The 20,514-nt window shown below is 31.5% G+C and overlaps 1 protein-coding gene across 2 annotated transcripts in view; it reads left to right on the forward strand.

Annotated features, from left to right (window-relative positions):
* Positions 1–726: 726 nt before the first annotated feature.
* Positions 727–20,514, forward strand: part of LOC143082571 (calcineurin-binding protein cabin-1-like) — a 47,127-nt gene continuing 27,339 nt past the window's right edge. The window contains exons 1-19 of one of the 2 annotated variants that reach the window (XM_076258302.1): positions 727–798; positions 6,832–6,923; positions 7,918–8,001; positions 8,741–8,854; positions 9,316–9,453; positions 9,924–10,025; positions 10,617–10,695; positions 11,958–12,087; positions 12,828–12,876; positions 13,335–13,435; positions 14,163–14,229; positions 14,947–15,205; positions 15,889–16,202; positions 16,871–16,953; positions 17,608–17,678; positions 18,447–18,597; positions 19,002–19,079; positions 19,574–19,613; positions 20,233–20,309. In XM_076258302.1, coding sequence (XP_076114417.1) covers positions 6,921–6,923; positions 7,918–8,001; positions 8,741–8,854; positions 9,316–9,453; positions 9,924–10,025; positions 10,617–10,695; positions 11,958–12,087; positions 12,828–12,876; positions 13,335–13,435; positions 14,163–14,229; positions 14,947–15,205; positions 15,889–16,202; positions 16,871–16,953; positions 17,608–17,678; positions 18,447–18,597; positions 19,002–19,079; positions 19,574–19,613; positions 20,233–20,309 — 1,940 coding nt within the window. In that variant the 5' untranslated portion in view covers positions 727–798; positions 6,832–6,920. The remainder of the gene's footprint in view (positions 799–6,831; positions 6,924–7,917; positions 8,002–8,740; positions 8,855–9,315; positions 9,454–9,923; positions 10,026–10,616; positions 10,696–11,957; positions 12,088–12,827; positions 12,877–13,334; positions 13,436–14,162; positions 14,230–14,946; positions 15,206–15,888; positions 16,203–16,870; positions 16,954–17,607; positions 17,679–18,446; positions 18,598–19,001; positions 19,080–19,573; positions 19,614–20,232; positions 20,310–20,514) is intronic. The other variant, XM_076258303.1, reaches the window with a different exon arrangement.

Consider the following 20,514-nt stretch of genomic DNA (forward strand, 5'->3'; position numbering starts at 1 on the left):
GCTAATGCCGCTACAAAATCCTACAAGACAGCACTCGCAACAGCATAGTGGAAAGGGATTAATATTAAGTTGAAATAGCTTGTTCCCAATCAACTTTAGGCTATATTTAAACTGAAGAGGGGAACCGCGCCAGTCATGATTCAGTGATTTCCTATATAATCAACCATTTTTTCCCCACATAGGTGGTGGGGATATCGCGGATCATGCCTCCCGGCTAAATCTGCTATATGGATCTACATATATGATAAATGCATTTACTTTTTACAATCATTAGTCCGAACGTTGGCTACTAAGAGAATTAAACCGTTTTTTCTTAACCCGCTTTTGGGGTTTATATGACTGTAAAAGGGTAGTTGGTGAAGAAAAAACCTATGGTGGTGCACTTTTTTTTTTGCTATAGCCCTTTGAAAGAACGCATTTTTAATGGTTTTCCAATTTTTCATCAATTTTTACTATTTTTTTGGCTATTATCGTGATATATCACAGTTCCACAACATTTTTCATGCTTTCAATAAAGATGAAGTGGACCAATATGAATAAACCAAAATTGAAAAAAAAACTATAGGAAGGTGTGTAATATAAGAAAGTTTAATCACATTTTGATGGTTTTTTTTTTGTCAACTGATTTTGTAAATTTTGATTAGGGCGAAGAGAAAATAGGTCGAACAATGTTTTAGGCCGAACGGGTCCGTATTTTTATATATTCGGAAGTCCTCTGGTCATATTCGGAAGGGCTCCTGAGCTTTCTTTGCTTTGAATGCGCGCGAATTTTCATTTTGTTGATATTCGAGAAATAAGGTGAGAATGTATTTAAGATTATTTAACCATGCTTTTTTTTTATTAGAATGTGTAAGTTTTGAACAAATTAGTACCTTGATATGGTATTTGTACTTACCATGGATATCATATTCATCGAAAGACAGAACCCCTGGACCTTCTCTTGTTTTGCAAAATTATCCTGAGGATATCCCCGAGGAACCAGTAATGACGCACCTAACGTTGTGTTTGTCTCTGCATTTAATCTACCATTTAAAAGAAAAAGAAACACGGAATAGAATGAAAGATTGATCACTTGTTAATGTATTTCAATCATTAAACAGTTGATTTTTGAAACAGTAAAAGCAATAAAAATCATGTTTGCTAACATTACAAACGGACTGTCAACTTATGATGGGTACCAGTAATGACGCACTATAAACAAACCAGTAAAAACCACTTGCAGTGTACCTGATGTTCGAAAAATTGCTTCAATCCGGATAATTTAAAGTTAACACTATTCAACAAATTTAATTTTAATAACAAATTTTGACATTTACAGTCACTTTTATGATCATGTTGATAGCAACACAATTTTTTTCATTAATTTAATTGTAACCTATTTTATTTCAAATTTTATATAAAATTGTTCAAAATTTATCAAAGTGACATATATATTCCATATACTTGAAAATAAGAAGTAATTGCATTCATAAAACAACATTGACATTAAAACATTTATCAATGTATACTTCGTACAATGAATGAAAAAAATCGATAAACAATAGAAAATTATATAAGCGACGATCATTTGTTCTACAGTGATTCCCGCTTAAATGTAAAACCATGTCACATGACAGTCATATGATTTGAAAAACACAAACTGGGGCAGCATGTGCATACATACTTTTGCCGGCCAAAGTGGATTTAGGACTGATAATCATTCTGGGAAGGGTAGACTGTTTTTGACCTTAATAAAATGGCAGAAATTGCATTATCTTTACTAATTCAAGCAATAATAACATTTCTGGACAGAGTTTGAGGCATCTATGTTGTAGTCATATGACCTTCACCATCATGTTATGAATAGTAATTATCGATGACGTCACATCTTTTGTTTAGAAATATAAAACCCAAAACTAAATTGGTGCGTCATTTCTGGTCCGCGTCAAAACAGGTACCAAGACGATATGATTTTTCAGTATAAGAATCGGTGTATGCGTAATACATATGACTCTTTGAATGAAGAAGATAACATCAGTAGAAAGACAGACAATATTATATATAGTCAAATTGAAGACAATGGTCCAGAAAACTTTGATTCTTTACCAAACACTACATGTAGCGAAAAAAAGACTTCTCTACAAACTGAAACATTATGGCATTGATCACAACACTCTAAAATGGATAGAAGATTTTCTCACATCCCGTACACAAACGGTCATTATTGATGGTGTTCAGGCAGACAAAATTAAAGTAACATCTGGTGTTCCCCAAGGTACAGTCTTGGGTCCGATTCTGTTCCTTGTATATATTAATGACTTCAATGAATACATGAAACACAGTACCCTCAGATTATTTGCAGATGATAGTATAATTTATAAAACAATTCGAAACAAAGAAGACACACAAAAACTGCAAGAAGACCTCACATCAGCAGCAAAATGGGAGAAGGACTGGCTCATGTCATTCCATCCAGACAAGTGTTCAGTCCTTCAGATAACAACCAAGAAAAACCCAATAAAATTTGACTGTACTCTCCACCAACATGTATTACAAAAAGAAACATCCACAAAATATTTGGGAATAACTATACAAACTGACCTAAAATGGAACAAACATGTAAACAATATTACAGCTGCAGCCACACAAAAGCAGTGTGCACCAAAAACTTTTTCAACTACTAGTCCGAAGACCAATATTTTGACATTTTTCTTATTGGTCAAAACAAAGTTTTGCAAAAACTTCCTAGTCCGAATGAAATTTCACTAGTCTGGGGCATCGGACTAGTGGCTAACCGTGCAGACTGCAAAAGCTGAACTTTATCAAAAGAAATTTAAAAGTTAATTCTAAAACAGTCAAAGAAAAGCATACATTGCACTAGTAAGACCAAAGCTAGAATACAGCAGCTGCGTCTGGGACCCACATACCAACTCACAAACACATCAACTTGAGATGGTCCAGCGCAGAGCAGCAAGGTACATTTGCAACAGATACCATAACACAAGCTCAGTCACTGAAATGCTGCAAACATTAAATTGGGCAACACTTGAGAAAAGGCGAATTAGAACCCGCATCATTTTCTTCTACAAAATTATACACCATCTTGTAGCCATATACCCGACAGACCTACTTACACAATCCGATACAAGAACACGTCAACATTCACATATTTATTCTTTCAGACCAATACAAACCACTAAAGACTCATACAAGTACTCATTCTACCCCAGAACAATCTTACAATGGAACCTTCTCCCAGTAGCTGCTGTTCAATGTACTACTCTTGAAAGCTTCCGAGAACAAATTCCAATATCTGTTCTCAATAAACATCTAAAAATTTAAATAAATCCTACAATGTATATAGTTTGAACCAAAATGTATAGTACAAAAACAGAAGAAAAAGAAATTACGTTGAATTTTTATTTTTTATTTTTTTTGTATATTATTCACTGTAAATAAAAATTAGATCCCACGCAAGCGTGGCATAGTAAAATCAGTGCCCGGCACGTTATCATCAGTATGTTGATGAAGTGCTGAATTATAAAGAAGAAGAAGAAGTAGCAATGAAGCTTCAAGAATTCCTGCTCCACTAGTCAGCTAGTATTAAAGGGTACAAATCAAATCGGCACCTGGTCAATTCGGAACCCATAGAAAAAGTCAAATCGGCACCTGGTTAAATTGACATCTAGTCAAATCAACACCTATTCAAAGCTAATTCAACATCCAATTATATTTGATATACATGTAGTAATATTAAAGTATCCAGGAATGTTGATAAGTAGTTCATCTAAGGCTATTTTTTTCTTATTTTTCTGTAGACTTAGCTTTGATTTTTTATTACCATGTATTGTCAAGCTTGGTTACCATGGTTACTCATTATTGTGTCTCAGTCACTCAATGTACGATGCTGTCCCATACTTTTCTTGCTGACCTTTTTGTTTACTTTCAATTCTAATGGGGTCAAAATCATGTGATGTATTAAATTGTTCTACCCAATCAAATTGTTCTATTGTCAATTAGGTGATTTTTCAGCAATGGCAAAATAAATGTCAATTGTTTTTTATTAACCTACTCTATATTCCTGCACAAAATTATGGCATGGACATCGTTCTTTCATATAGTTTTCCTTTCATTTTGGATGGGCTTTTTTCATGGGAAAATCGCAAAAGACATAAAGAACTTGTCATTTTGAAATTCAATTCAAAAATACAATTTACTTGACCTAGCTGTATTGCCTGCCACAAGATTTACGACGCTGAATGGAATGAAAACAAAGCAATGGAGGCTAGAAGTGGGATTTTGTGAAGTTCTAGAATGTTTTTAGACATTCGGAAGTCTGGATTGAAACGACCATTAGAAAATTTGCATGTTTGAGCAATACATGTACTTCAGAATAACCATGATAACAATGAAAACTTACCTTTAGACATGTTTTTTTATTCAAAAGAGTAGAACTAATTTTCTATGCTGGAAGTAGCGTAGTGACGTCAATGCATACATTTACTTTCCCTGTGTGTCAAGTTCAAACACAAATACATTAAGTTGAAAGAAAAAATTACCTACAGAATGTGACACCCCACCCCCCATCCACAAATGTAAATTAATCAATATTTTGGGACAACAACTTCTTTATTTAATCATTTTGCTCAGAATACTGTAAACAAATATATTTTAAACATATTTAACATGGGTGCTGAAATGACTACATCAGGTTCCGATTTAACCAGGTGCCAATTTGACTATGTGCCGATTTAAGCAGGTGCCAATTTGACTAGAATTTAGCTAGTAACACCTGTCATATTACCCCAAGGTTATTGATAAGTAAATATCTGACAAAATCATAATAATTCTGTAGATGTTGTTCTTGATACTGATCGCTTATGTACAGTTGAGCTTGGTGTCCGTATGGCTGTTGATATCAAACATTACCTACTTTTTTTTTGTAATTTGACACATCTGCAATGTAACAAAAATAGAATCCTTCTTGTTTTAGTATTCCGAAGAGACAGAAAAGATTAAAATTGATAAGTTCAAGATTATCTTTATAACTGCAATTGATGATAAACCATATTTAGACATATTCTATTAAAACAATTACATCACAAAATTTATTTCATTAAAGTCAAATTTAGATCAGATTGAAATAAAATTTGAATCTGCATCCTTGGCAGTTTGTTTGGTTCAAATATTCAGGGCCGTAACTAGCCTCTTCTAATAGTGAGGCAAAATATATTCGCCGAGCGGAGCGAGGCGAAAAAAAAATTTGACTAGGGATTTGGGGCCGCTCAAGGAGAAAAAATGCTCTGAGAATAATTACGAAAAATCGTGCATTCTGAAAGTTTCCCGGACTCTTTCTGACATTAAAACGCAATTAATTGTTTGCTATTTTCCGACAATCTGGTCTCAAAGCAAAAACATAGATTCATTGTGATTTAAGACTTTTAGGTTTGATGGATATGTAGGATAAAGCAAAAATCGTAATTCTCATAATCATTAATACAGGATCTGTCTGTTTTTGTCTTAATCGTATTGTGCTTAGACTATGGTTATTTTTTATGACTAGATTTAAATATAGTGACAGATTGTACTTTAAGTACTAGTACTGCTTCAGTCGACACTACTGAGGGACTATCTTGACCCTGTTTTACGGTATTATTGATTCTTTTATTGTTGAAGACCCTCCAGCAACTTTTTCCAAATTATTTGAATCGGGGAAATCAGTGACCTCGGTGGGCATGCAACATTGCAAAACCACACGTTTACAAATGAAAATCATCACTTAGACTATAGTCAACTCATAAAGTAGGACAATAAATGAACAAAAGACAAACCGGAACAGTCACACAGTAGTACAATCAATAGACCATCAACTCTGAAAACTAAAAGTAAAATAGAAACATGGATCACGAAAAACATGCAGGGGCGACACCAGAGAGTGAAGAGAACTTGCTTCTTGCTAGACACTTTCCGTGAAAAAAATTTGATATTAAGACAAACTTTTGTTTAAGTTTTTTTTTTTTTTTTTGAAATTTCTAACATGAGGCATTTGCCTCATTTGCCTCAATGTAGTAACGGCCCTGATATTTTTTAATTCAACTATATTTTGAACTATAAACATGATAAAATCTTTCCTTTATACAAAATAACCTATTTTTAGAAGGCATGCGTGAAATCATTTTATCAATTACAATCACAATTTGTAACGTATCTTTATTGTAGTTTCATGGCAAAATCATAATTTACTGAAAGACAAAAACTGTAATGAGCTGCCAATCAAAAAGTATAAGAATTATTCATATAAAAAAAATCAAGGCTTATTATATAATTAGCTCATCATCAGTATACCAAAAGAAAAAAAGCAGATATATGAGATTATTTCAAGAGTAAAAAACAGTGCACATGGAAACGCAGAAAAAATTGTAACCTTAAAAATCTGGTCGCGCACTAAATACCCCATGGAGATTTTCAATAGTTGGCAGGTCTGGAACTCTTGAAACAAAGAAACCCAACTCTTTCAACTGGTTTCTTGAAGTCTCCTCATCAAATTTATTTTAAATTTTACAGTACATTTTGTATAATTTGTGAGAGCTGAGCATGTATTACAATTGTCCAAGATTGGTAGAAACTAAAACAAGTGAATTATATCTGAAGACCATGCTTAATGCTCACAGCCATGACAAATCTCGGGTTTAATTTTTAAATTTTTTTTGAATTGTTTAGATCAGTTCATGACATGACAATGAGAGTAGCGTAAAAATACCATCACATGTATGAACCTTTTACAAGAAACATATTATATACCATGTATACATGTATATAATAACACTTATGAGAAACATTATATATTTACAGGTGGCACTAGTACTAGTGTTGCCCATGGATGGCAGGTAGAAAGAATGTGATAAGTTGCATATTGTGATGTCATAGAAGAGGAAAGGAAAATGGTAATTTAAATTTAAGAATATCAAATGGTAGAGGAAGAATTCATGAAGGTCATTTATAAATTGGTTAAGCACTATTAAAGTGATTGTTTTTGCAGTTTTATAGTTTTAATACCTTTAAAAAGTATACAAAAAGCCTAGCTGAGAGATTTTCTGCTATTCCTCACTTATTTCCACAAGAATCTGATGGGTTGGAGATTTTTTATCTGACCATTCCCATTTTATTTTTTACTTAGGTATGAGGTTCTCTGCTGATTTTTTTTTTTTTTTATATAGATTTTGATTGGATAGAAGATTCTCCTCGATTCTATTCTGACTTTTTTATAAGAGTTTGAATTGACATAATTTCTCTTCTGATTTGTCCCAAGTGTTTTATTGGATAGAAGATTCTCCTCGATTCTATTCTGACTTTTTAATAAGAGTTTGAATTGACATAATTTCTCTTCTGATTTGTCCCAAGTGTTTGATTGGATAGAAGATTCTCCTCGATTCTATTCTGACTTTTTAATAAGAGTTTGAATTGACATAATTTCTCTTCTGATTTGTCCCAAGTGTTTGATTGGATAGAAGATTCTCCTCGATTCTATTCTGACTTTTTAATAAGAGTTTGAATTGACATAATTTCTCTTCTGATTTGTCCCAAGTGTTTGATTGGATAGAAGATTCTCCTCGATTCTATTCTGACTTTTTAATAAGAGTTTGAATTGACATAATTTCTCTGTTGATTTGTCCCAAGTGTTTGATTGGATAGAAGATTTAACAAATTCTCTGATGATTTTCTGTATTTATTTGATTGGAAGGGAGATTTGCTAGAGACTTTTGAATTTTTGGAACATGCATATATGTTGATTTGGCTCTGAGATTTTTTGCAATTGTTAGTTCACCTGTCCTGTATGAGTGTTGGACTTGATGGAAAATATTTTGAAATTCCCTGTCCGCTTTTTCCTGTATTTTTTATTGAATAGGGGACTTTTCACAATTCCTGTTTTATTTTCAGATTAGATTTGCTGCATTAAATTACAGTTCTAGTGAAGAAGACAGCCAAGATGCACAAGAAAGAGCAGCCACAAAAGAAGCTGAGGTATAATTTTTAGGCTAGAGGTCAAGTAAATAAGCAATTCAGTTCAAGTTTGATTTCCAATATCAAGACATGGGATATAATTAATAGAACAAGACTTGACCTCGCCCTTGTAATTGATTTTGAATGAATAACATCATGGTGATTATCTATGATGTCAGGGTCTTTGCATGAATTAAACTTGACATTGGCAAAATAATAATTTTCTTTTACGTGTAAAAAAAATTGTACATAATCATGATAATTGTAGATCAAATATAGTTCCATTAAGTACTCATAATAAATGACAGCATTACCTAATCATGAATCTTAATTTTGATCAAAAACCATGAAAGTTAGGCCACTGTCAGGTGTCCTGTTTCTGACTGAGATGTACCGGTAAACCATAATTTAAATGGGGGTGTTCCTTATCTCTATTTAATTGTTTCACACTCTCTCAAGTCAGGGTCTTTTAAAGCTAACTATACAGCACGGACTTTTCTGAAGGCTGTATGGTGACCTGAAATTGTTTACATATTCATTCTTTTATAACTGGTATATATAGTAAGCAAAATGCAGTTGTTACTATTAATAGCTGAAAAGAGAACCTTATAACTTAAATAAAAAATACTATGATTTTATTCAGTCATTGAGCAATTGATATCAGATAAAGAACAGCTAAATTGTACCAGATGTATTCAAAGTGTTTTTCTTTCTCATTCTCACTAATTTATTAATACAATGCAGTAAATGTTTTTTGTAGGAGTCTGAAGCTTTTATGCTGTACAACAGAGCCTTAAGTTTACAGAGACAAGGAAATAATGAACAGACAGAGGAAGCTTTTAGAGAACTATTAGAACATCCATTTATAACTGAGGTAAAATCTTTCAATCTCATTCTCATAATCACTACAGGTCATTTAGGTGGAATTAAACTTTTACAAATATATTATCTGTTAAATGTTTTCTGTGCACAGGTACAATGTTTTGAGCTAGCAGTAAGAGATAGAAATATATTTTTTTGTCAATAGTTGAAATTTGATAAATATACAGTGGTTGTTAATTTTTCTGATTTCTTGACCAATAATAGCAAAAATTTCTCTGTTAACAGTATTGATACTATATATGCATATGTTGATAGTGTTAATGAGACATTTAGTCTGTTTATTCATGAATGTATAAATAATATAGGTTTAAGATTCAGGAGTCGGTTTCACAAAATACCTTACGATCCAAATTGATCGTAAGTCATGAACAATTCAGTATACTTAGGACAATTCTTAGTCGTAAGTTTTTTTGTGAAACCGACTCTAGATTAACTTGTCATTTATATTTCTAGGCATTAGAACAGGTTCGAGATGATATTGAAGGATCTACCCATCCGGCTTTACAGCTGTTGTATTCCATACATAAAAACATTGCTAACATGGCTCTTCATAGAAAAGATTATAAAGCTGCCCTTCTGTCATACATTGAGGTATTGTTAAAATATAAAGCACAAAGCAAGATTATCAGAAGGAAATTGTTAACAATATCAGGGAAGAAAAACCCAACCATCTTCTTAAATACAAAATGTTTATATATGTAAATATTAAGCCAATATATGTCTTGTCTGCTACAAATATTACTGGAGGCAAGACTTTTTTGCCATTCTAGATGTTTACAGAAAATTTTTGCAGTGGAATTTTAGCTCAATGGGAGTCATGAGAATAATAAGGGGAAAATTCAGCAATATTTTATATTGATCCTCTCAGACAATATGTTAAAACTTTTCTGATAAAAATATGACCTTAGTCTGCTTTTAGTAATCACATGATATTTAAAGAGAGAAGTTATTTGTTTTTTAATTTAAATTTATTTTTGTAGTTTTAAAATTTGAAGGATTTAGATGAATTATTTAAAAAGAAAATGAAACGGATTTTAATGAACAACATTGATGTATTTCAGGCTGTGAAGATAGATACTACAGAAGTAACAGTTTGGTATAAGATAGGAACTATAGCTAAACAGATATACAACTTTCCTTTAGCTAGAATGGGATTTGAAATGGTAATTATATGTCTTGTTTTAATTAATAGTAATGATACTAACGATTAACAATGCATTAGATTGATCAACCTATTCCTTTCCTTTTTGGGGTAGATAGTTATAAAGATCAGGAATACAACAGACGTCTTTTTCCACAATCACTTACAATCATTGTAGAACACAAATTATTTATTTTCAAAAACATTTGAGGTAATAATGTTCAGGTTTGAAGCTGTATGTGTCAGTTCCAATGAATACCTGCATAGAATTGATATGCAAAAGTTTGTAAGAATTCCAACACTGAAACATGATTTCTTATAACAGATAATTGGTAAGAAAGTTATCTAAATGAAAAGGAAGGTTAGCAAACAACTGACCTTGTTAATCAACGATGCATGTAATCGCTGTAAACTTACAACAAGAATCTGTTTTAATTTGATTATCAATTGTTAGGATGACTTTAATCTCGTTTGTAGAAATACACCACATCAATTTGAATCAATATTTAGGTCTTGAAAGATTAACTAAATGTTTTATCCGGTAAAAAGAAAAAAATGATAAAGCAATATTTTTTTTTATTAGTTTTCTGACATGTCTATATTTGTATTTCAGGGTCTACAGTGTAACCCTAACCACTGGCCTTGTCTAGATAATGTGATCACTTTATTGTATGCTATGAATGATTACTGGTGTAAGTTTTTACTATAGAATCTTAAGGATGATCTATGGTGATGCTTAAAAATTTTTTGTAAGATGTCAAACACCTTGGTTTTCCCTACGAAACTGGGTAAAATATTTTGACCCAAAACATCCATTTTTCTTTTCATATATTACTTCAATAGCTCATAAAAGGTCTTTTACCAAAATGTAAATAGATTCTAGATTCTTTTCTTTAGATTGGATAGATAATTTATACCAATGCAAATATAAGGTAAAAGTCTGAGTCAGCATTTATCAACCATTTTATTTTAATCAAAGATCTAGAAAAGGAGCTCCATAACCTATCAATATTTTAAGCTTATTTTGTTCCTTAACTAATGGTTTATTGACTTCTTGTATCAATTTTGATGATTAATTTTTTAATTTCACCTAAAAACATCCTTAAACACACTAAAGGTAGGTCATAGGAATATTTTCCTTGAAATAGAATTTTCTTATACTTTTCCAAAATGAATATTTTACTATGCTTTTATCAAAAATATGATAAAAGTATGGGTCACCATTGTTATTTTTCAAATTATAGGTCGTTGAAAATTGCCTAAATTTGGTTAGATTGTTCATGAAAAAACATTTGTTTTTCTTCCTACAAGTAAAAATTTCCACATTAGTCTGGTATATATTTTTTACAAAAAGAGTTATCTCCCCTTAAATGACTTATTTGAAAAAAATGATTCTAAAAACACAAAATTTGATATTCCTTATAATATTTGGAGTTATACGATAAATCACCAAGTTGTCTTTATATGAATAAATAGTCTAACCAATAAATTGCAAATATGTCTCTAAATTTGCAGATGTGGGCAAATAATTATTCTGATTTTGTACTGGAATTGTACAATCCAAGATGGCAGTATACCATGCATTTACCTTAAATTTATTAAACAGAAAGGTGTTTATAATGTGTCTAATGATAAAAATCTTCAGTTGGGGAAGATTCAAATGATGCTATAAATCTTTGAAGTATTTACTGTTGTTAGATATCGATAAAAGAAAAGGAAGAGTATAAGCTAATTATACAGCAATCCAACAATGAAAACAACCAACTTCTTTGGAATATACGACTTTTGTGTCAAGCATGCTTTCTAACAGTATAAAAAAACTCACCAAAGTTTAGTATTCATGTATGAATTGTACTCAAAACATCTGATTCATTATGGGTTGATTGAATTAACTGCTGTATGGACCTAAGTGCCTTAACACCATTTGATGAATTATCTTTTTTAAATTTTACAGACTGTCTTTATTACATATCAAAGTCCCTTGTGAAAGACCATGGATATACTAAAGGTCTTGTTCTCAGAAGTCAGATCTTCAAAGAGGATCCATCACTTAGAGAAACTACAATAAACATGTTCAAAGATTGGTAAGTTCTTATGTATAGCATTTAATGTTAAGTCTTCTTCTCTACATTTAATATGAGGCAGGTGTTCATTGGACGTCCATTAGAGTGTTTCAAAATGTTGGACGTTGATAAGAGAGTGGAGTAGGAGGGGTCCAGATCCCGAAATCCCGGGCTTAAAAACACGAAATCTTGAGGTTCCGAATTTTAAAAAAATTAAATCCGGACGTCTGAAATTCGAAATTTCTGATTCCCGAGCTTAAAAACACCCGATCCTGGAGTCCCGATAAAGGTCCTATCACCCCTCATTAGAGAATCTGACATCAGATTTGGAAGTCGATTTGAGGAACGGACGTCGATTAGGGACTGGAGTTGATTAGGGAACGGACGACGATCTGAGTCTAACATATACATGTATAAGAAAAAAACATGTTTACTAGTAATTACCTTTTGGTTCATTATTAATTTTAGGGGATCTGCTTTGGATAGGTTTCTGACATATTGATTATGCCACATTTTGCACTAAGCTCTATGTATAGGTCTAGTCCAACTCTCTGTAATTGGTGAAAGATATCAGAGAAAAAGTCAAAATCATAGATCGAAAATAACCTGACAACGTCATGGCTAAAAAATAAAATGACAAACCGACAAATAATAGTACACAAGACACAACATAAAAAACTAAAAACTATGCAACACATAGTGTGAGTTAGTATTAATGAACGTCCTATGTTAGAGTATCATTTTATTTTATGATTCTTCAGTGACCCTGCTATAGATAACATAGAGATTGATGCTGAAGATAAGGAAGAGGTAAGTCTATTACTCCTGATAATAGGCAGAGGGGCAACCTGTTACATAAAAAGGCTATGGATGACTGGCCCAATTAGCTTGTGCTCATACTGAAAACTACATGTGAACCAACTTATCAATAAAACTGTGAATTTGGTGTAATTTAAGTGCTACTTGAAGGTTTTCCTTATGCTCAGTTTAAATATTTTTTCACAAGTATATTACCTACCCATGATAAATTGAGCATAGAAAGAATCAGCATTTTGCCGTTTACCACTATCATGAAGTTATTGTGTCAAAATCAAATGAGATAGATATCAGTTGTATATATTTTTGTCCTTCTTTTTTTCCTTTTTTTTTTTATAATAATATTTCAGTCCTTGTTTAAGATAGTATTTGGCTAAATTTTCGCCTTTGATTTTATTAAAATAATATTTTAATGTATGAAATTTTATGACATTTTATGATTCTATTTTTAGTTTATCAATGAGTGTTTAAAGCTGGCTGAGGAAAGAAGACAACTATCAAAGCCTAAAATCTTACAAATGGTCAAATTACCAGTCCCTATACAGTTATATACGTAAGTTTTAAAACTCATTTTATTAGACAAATAAATTTATTAAAAGTATAAGCCCTACAGTGTAAAGTTAGAATATGTAGATGCATGATAAAATTTATCTTGATGTCATTGTAAAACTTTGCATTTACTAACTTGGAAAACTAGAAAAAAAAAAAATTAAAATTTAATTCAGTTTTCCAATAAAGCTTTAAGTTTTCTGTTTGTGCAATTATTACTTATCGTATCTGATATGCGTTATGATTAAAAGTTTTTTACAATGGTATTGTGGTCAACTTTAACTTTTAACATAAGAACAATGAGATGTGGTTTATATACGACAATCATCTACCAGAGTGGATAAAGATATCGGCAATATAAGGTATCGGCAATATAAGATATCGTCAATATAAGGTTCCATTTGAACTTCAGTAGACGACTTTCAAATTTATGCACTAACCTGTAAATATGCTTATACAGTTTACTTATGATTATCTTATTATGTCACAGTAAAAACCGATTGTTTGACGACATGTTTGATTCCAATTAACCCCATGCAACAGGTGTCACTTATTTATAATACAAAATGAGAATGGTGTATAATAAGAAAAATGGCACAGTATAGTCTGCATATTTGTTGTTAGTAAGGCAAGGTGTCCAAAGAACACATATTTTTGTTTTTTCCTAAGTGAATTTTAATGCTTTTACTATAAGTTAGAAGATGTAATGAGATATAATTTTGATTTTACAGGTGGTGTAGCCTAGGAGAAGCTTTGTTGGCATTATACAAGATGCTGAAATCTTCTGATCCCCCAGTGGTAAGATTAATTATGGATGTACACAATAAAATATACATGTCACAGTTTGTTAATTGGATTGTAATGTTGGCTTGTTACACACACTAATGTCTTTATACTGCAACCTATGATATCAAGTAACTCTGCATCTCCACTACAAAATAACATAATGTATAAGTTGATTTAACTTAGTCCTGAAAATTATGTATTGCTTTAAGGTGGTACCTAACACTACAGGGAGATAACTCTGTAAAGTCAGCTAAACGTTTTAATTACTTTGTGTTGTAAAAGGAATATTAAGCTTCTCAATGATCTAAATTGGTGTTTGTCAAACTGCTATAGAACCATTGTAATTTTTCTGACAAAACAGTTGGTTCAAAATTTTTAAAATTTTTATATTTTTGTAAATACTTTGACAAAATTTTATGAAAATTAAACGAGCCAAATTAATTTTAGCGAAAGTGTTGGGTACCACCTTAACAGAAAAATCATTTAGATCAATCATTTTGATTTCAGGAAATGCTGCACACTAAGTAATAACAATTTAAAATGTGAGGTTTTTTTTGTTGCTATATTGGCAGCATTAAAAACAAAATAAAAGTCTCTTAATATTTTTGTTGACTTCATGTACCTAAAGACTGAAAATGAACAAGTTAATACCTTATTCTACAAAACTTTCTTATGAAGTTTTCAAATTGGATGTGAATCAGTTAATAAGTAAGGTTATAATTTTGACAGAATATGAACACTTTACAGAGTATGGGATGTCGTGTGGACTTTTCAGCTTACAATGGAGAGGAGAAAGTTAAAGAGGCAGAACAGCCAATGGAAACAGATGCTGCCATGGCAACCAATGACATGATAGTAGATGATGTAGATGAAGCAGCAGATCAGTTTGATTCTAAGACAGTTACCTCCCTTGAACAGTTCCTGTCAAATTTACCAGCTGACCAAATGACAGAGCTACTGCAGAGTACTCCACCAACACCAGGCTCAGGTACAGTGTTGCAGTTATAAAAACAAGATTAATTTATTGGTTAATTTCTATTTTGTATTGTAGCATGAGATGATCTTTGTTATTCAGTGGTTGTTGTTTGTCACTGTGTACCATATTTGATTGTTCCTTATTTTGTTCATATATAATAGGCCTTTAGTTTCCTTGTTTGAATTGTTTAACAATTTTTCTTTTCAGCTTTAATAGCTGACTATGTGGTATGATTTTTGCTCATTGTTTTGAGACCACACAGTGACCTATAGTTGTAAACTGTTATGTTATTTGGTCACTGGTTGTCTCTTTGGCCGTCATACTACATCATCTTATTTTAAGTTGTCTTTATAGAGCTTTTGACAAATCTTATATTTTATGCAAGTTCCTTAAATTTCTCCATCCTAATTTAGACATAATTGATTTTAAGTAATTTCACACTAGAATGATAAATAAAAAGGTCTGAAAATTTTTGAAGACCTACCAAATTAAAGTAATGAAAAATTTGCGAAACAAAGAAAAAAATTAGCACACATAATTTCTTGAAACATATGTCCATATGTGACCTAGATATTTTGTAAATTTGTATATATTTTATTCCCAGTTGCACAATAACATCCAGAAATTATAATTTTATACCAATTTCTTTGTGTACTTAGTTATAGACTAGTGATTAGGAGTTAACTTTCTTGCAGTAACAACAACTGTTCAAGATCACAACACCAGTGTAGCATCACCAATGGAAACAAGTGCCATAAAGCAGACAGAAAGTGTACCAAAACTTATCACAGATGATATCCCTAGAGAAGGCACTGTATCTGAAAATAAGGACACTGAATCAGCAGAAATGTTGTCTAAAGATGACATTTCAGGGGAAACAAAAGCTGATCCTTCTATTGATACGTTATCCAAAGAACTATTTCCAGCAGACAGTTTGTCAAAATCAAAAACTCCTAAGAGAAAGAAAGGTTTCTTGGAAGATTTTGGTGGGAAAAGACGATCAGCAAGGGTAAGTTAGCAATAAAATGTCAAATGATTAATGTTAATGATCTTAAACATTACAATATATACCATGTTTACCACAAAATATTAACATTATCAGTTTTAATTCTTTAGAATATAAAAAAGAAGATGTGGTATGATTGCCAATAAGACAACTGTCCAAAAGAGACCAAAATGACACAGACATTTACAACTATAGGTCACCGTACGGCCTTCAACAACGAACAAAGCCCATACTGCATAGTCAGCTATAAAAGGCCCAGATATGACAATGTGAAACAATTCAAATGAGAAAACTAACGGCCTAATTTAATTAAAAACACGAACACTGCTTACAAGAGGATAATAATCTTACATGGTAGAAAGAGAGGATAATAATCTTACATGGTAGAAAGAAGAGTAATAATGGACATTTTACATCAATTGTAAATTTGAGAAAACATTGGATAACAAGTTTTCCGATTACATATATATGCAGATGAAAATAAAAGAGTCTGATCTTGTATAACCAGAAAAAAAGTTATATTTTATAGTGATCCATTATTAGTTTGAAATTACGAATACTTTTAAGAACTGCAAAATTAAGTGATTTTAAATTTTTTAAGTTTTATACAGGAAAGTTATTCCTTAGAGTTTAGTACCATTGTTATTCAGTATACCTCTATGATATTTCAGGTAAGAAATACCAGTAAAAGAAAGGAAGAAGACTGTGTTAACTTTCAGGGACTACTACTCACATTCTTACCATCAACACTCAGGTATTAGTCCATCCTCCAGCTTCCTCATTGCATCATTCAGCCAAGGTGGAAGAAGGAACTTCAATACTGAGTTGATAAGGGGTGTTACTGGGGTTTTTTACACCACCTTTTTTATATATAATTCATATTTGAATTATGTCCAGCAGCAGATGAGAATCACATTCTGGCATAATCGAGAAAAATGAAAAAAATACCACGTTTGCTTGGAGCTCAGATTTCTTAAGTAATGTTTGCTCATGGTGAGACTTTAGGCTGTGAAAAAGTGACAGGGCTTTTCATATAACAAGTAATGGTAACTTGATTGACTTTATCATATATTTTTGATAAATTTATTACATCCATTCACATATTTTAAAACTGGAAAATGTTACCTATTCCAGTGGCATGTCCTATCAACTTGTATATAGGAAGTGGACCTCCTGAGTATTCAGCTTTAAAAATCTATGTAGGAACAAGCCTTGATAAACATCTTTGTTGGACAACTGAAATTTCATTTATTTTAACTGAAAATTTCATTTGAATATCTCAAATCCCATTTTTCAACAATTCATGTCCCATTTCTTTACTAATGGACATGTGAGGAAAGAATTTTAAATTGTATTTAGAAAGATACCATGTTGATATTAGTAAGGGATGAAATAATATCTTTTTCAGGGACTTTGATGAAGAAGTCAGTAGTGGATTATTACAGCCAATAGAAGAAACATCAGCAGCTAAACCAGCAGGTAATTAAAAAATAATCTTTAAATTATTTCACGCTATGGATATGAATTTTTACATTAATACTGTAAATTCATCAATTATTGTGTGCATTTATTATTGCCATTTTGTCATTTTGGACTAATATGCAATTTTAATATTTGCAATATTGTGAAAAACCTGTTCAATTCATGTAAAAAAAATCGAAATGCGAGTTCAAATTATTGCGATTATAACCCTGTTGCATTTTTCGCAATAATAAAAAATATCGCAATAATTTCTGAATTTACAGTAGCTATCATGTTTTCTAACCAAAATGTACAGAAAATGAAAGAATATATATAGGAACGGAAATATCAACCTTTACATGATATGCCAGACTAAAAACTAGTCTAGAAGGCATACATTTAAATTTTACGTGTATCAATAATATTTGACCACTTCAGTCCATGTGTACAGTAGGTCTGTAAATGCTTGAGTGATGTTAAGAAAAAAAAAAAAAAAAAGATGAAGTTGGGTATACTTCAATGAGATAGTAACCCACACAACTAAATATGGAGGTCAACATAGACTTCAAAAATAGACAATAGTCAATATGCTGTAAAAGGTTGTGTTTTGATCTGTTTTTCAGAAAACTATGGTAATATTTTAACAATATTTCCTTACTACAGTCATTCAGTGTAGATCAAATCTATTTTTGCATATATCTTTTCTAGTTATCTTGTCGTTACTTTCAAATCTTTAAAAAAAGTTGTTTTCAGAATAAAATTATATATTGAATATCATTCTGACAGAACCTGAGGCTGTATGTTCTGCTAAAAGTCTTTGTGATACAGAGAAGGAAGATATTCGTCAGTTACTGCTGACCATGCAGAAAAATGGTGGCTGTTTAGATCTCATGATGCAGTTTATATTCAGATTAGCAGAGAAATCTAATCTTAAATGGTTAGTATACAAAAAGTTCTGAATGAATTCAACAATTTACCCTTTAATAGTACCATAAAATAAAACTTTTTGCTGCAGTACTATCATCCAAAAAAGGCATTATTTCTTTACCTTTACTGCACACAAAATTGTACACAGCAATTTGTCTGATAATAGTTAAAAGTTTACATATGGAGTTTAACTTAGGTTCTTCTTTTGATGATTACAAACAAATTTTGGATAAAAGCAAAATAATCACAGAAAGTTTTTCAGACTTTTTACAAATTTAGATCAGCTGTAATACATCAAATAATTTAGTTTTCACTATTTGCAATAAGCAGCATTCACTAATAAAGTGTAAATATAAAGTTCTTGATTGCTTACTCTGAACCTATGATCTATATGTATATAATTTTTTTCCTTAGGCCAGTTGGTCTGACTGGTGTTTATCTGAGGGTATACAAGATGGTCAGGAATCATTTTGACCTCCCTGATACATTTTGGTATGTATATATCATTATTATTTGTGGGATATCAATTTTTGTGGATTTCGTGGGTAAAGGTGAACCACGATTTCCAATGTTCAGTAGACTTGTATACAGACTTTGGCAAAACCACCTAATTAGACATCCATGAAAATGCAATGTTTACTGAATCAAAGAAAATTGATAACCACGAATACTGAATCCACAGTATATCATTCAATAGACTGCCATTTTATGAAGCAGGTAATCTGAAACACCTTTTTCAGTTAAAATATTTTTATTCAATTTCATATTAAGAAGTTTTACTTTTGTCAAAATTTACTTGAGATAACATAGAATTCTGATACTACTTAAAGGTATCCAAAGCATTTTACAGGAACTTATGAAAAATGTTAAATTTCTATGATTTGAATTTTGCATGGAAATATTGTTACAAAATGTATTATCTGATGATGCTTTTTAGAATTTAATTTTAATGTTTCAATGATAGTTGTTAATTGATGATATTTCAGTGATGATGAAATTGATGACAATTTGATAGAACTTGGAAAGGTGAGTACAAAGTAAATTTTTAGATTTTATTCATAGAATGTATTCTGTAAATCCACATACTTTCAACCCTTTCTAGCTCATTTTGTTGTGATTCCTCCCTCTCCACTATTTTCATATTTAATGTTTATGCAATCATACAAGAGAAGACATATTTAGAACAAACAATTTAGCTTTAAGTGACAATTGTGTGACAGATTGTCATAAAATAATAAGGGGATAAAACAATGAGTTCAATGAATTTTGAGGGGTCCTTTGTAGCAGAGTGGTCTTATGCAATCACTAGCTTGTCAATACCCAAGGGTGTGGGTTCATACCCTGCATGTGACAGGTGGTTTCATTCTTTTGCAAGTATTCAGGCAAAGGTCAGTTGCTCTCTCTTGGCACTTCAGCTTCCTCTATCAATAATACCTGGCTGCTACAATTTGGCCAGGAGAATAGAAAGTGGTATTTAACACCAACAATTAACCAATAAATCAATTTTATTTCTGTAAAATGTGCCTTTATGCTAATACTTGTATTTACATTTCTATAAATATACAAACTGTTTACAACGTGATGAATACTGGTCATCTAAGCTTGTTGAATTCATTTGAAATAAGTCAGATGTTCTCCATTGTAGACATTACTGTTATATTCAGAACTACAGCTTGACAATTGGACCTTGACCAAATCTAGATTCATGTCTTCTCCGAGACAGTATGTATTATCATTTAGTACTACTCATTCAATTATACTGAAAGTTGAGTTTGTGTTGTGTAGTTATTGGGACTATCTGATACTTACTGAATAAAAAAATGGAAATATACCTTCACCAGCATCTCTTACTAGGGGGTCTAAGTGTGATGTGGGATTGCAGATTTTAAGTGTGACACGTGAAATTCATATTATTGTGGTGTGAAAA

The sequence above is a fragment of the Mytilus galloprovincialis genome, chromosome 7, assembly GCF_965363235.1.
Source record: "Mytilus galloprovincialis chromosome 7, xbMytGall1.hap1.1, whole genome shotgun sequence".
NCBI classification, from domain to species: Eukaryota; Metazoa; Mollusca; class Bivalvia; order Mytilida; family Mytilidae; genus Mytilus; species Mytilus galloprovincialis.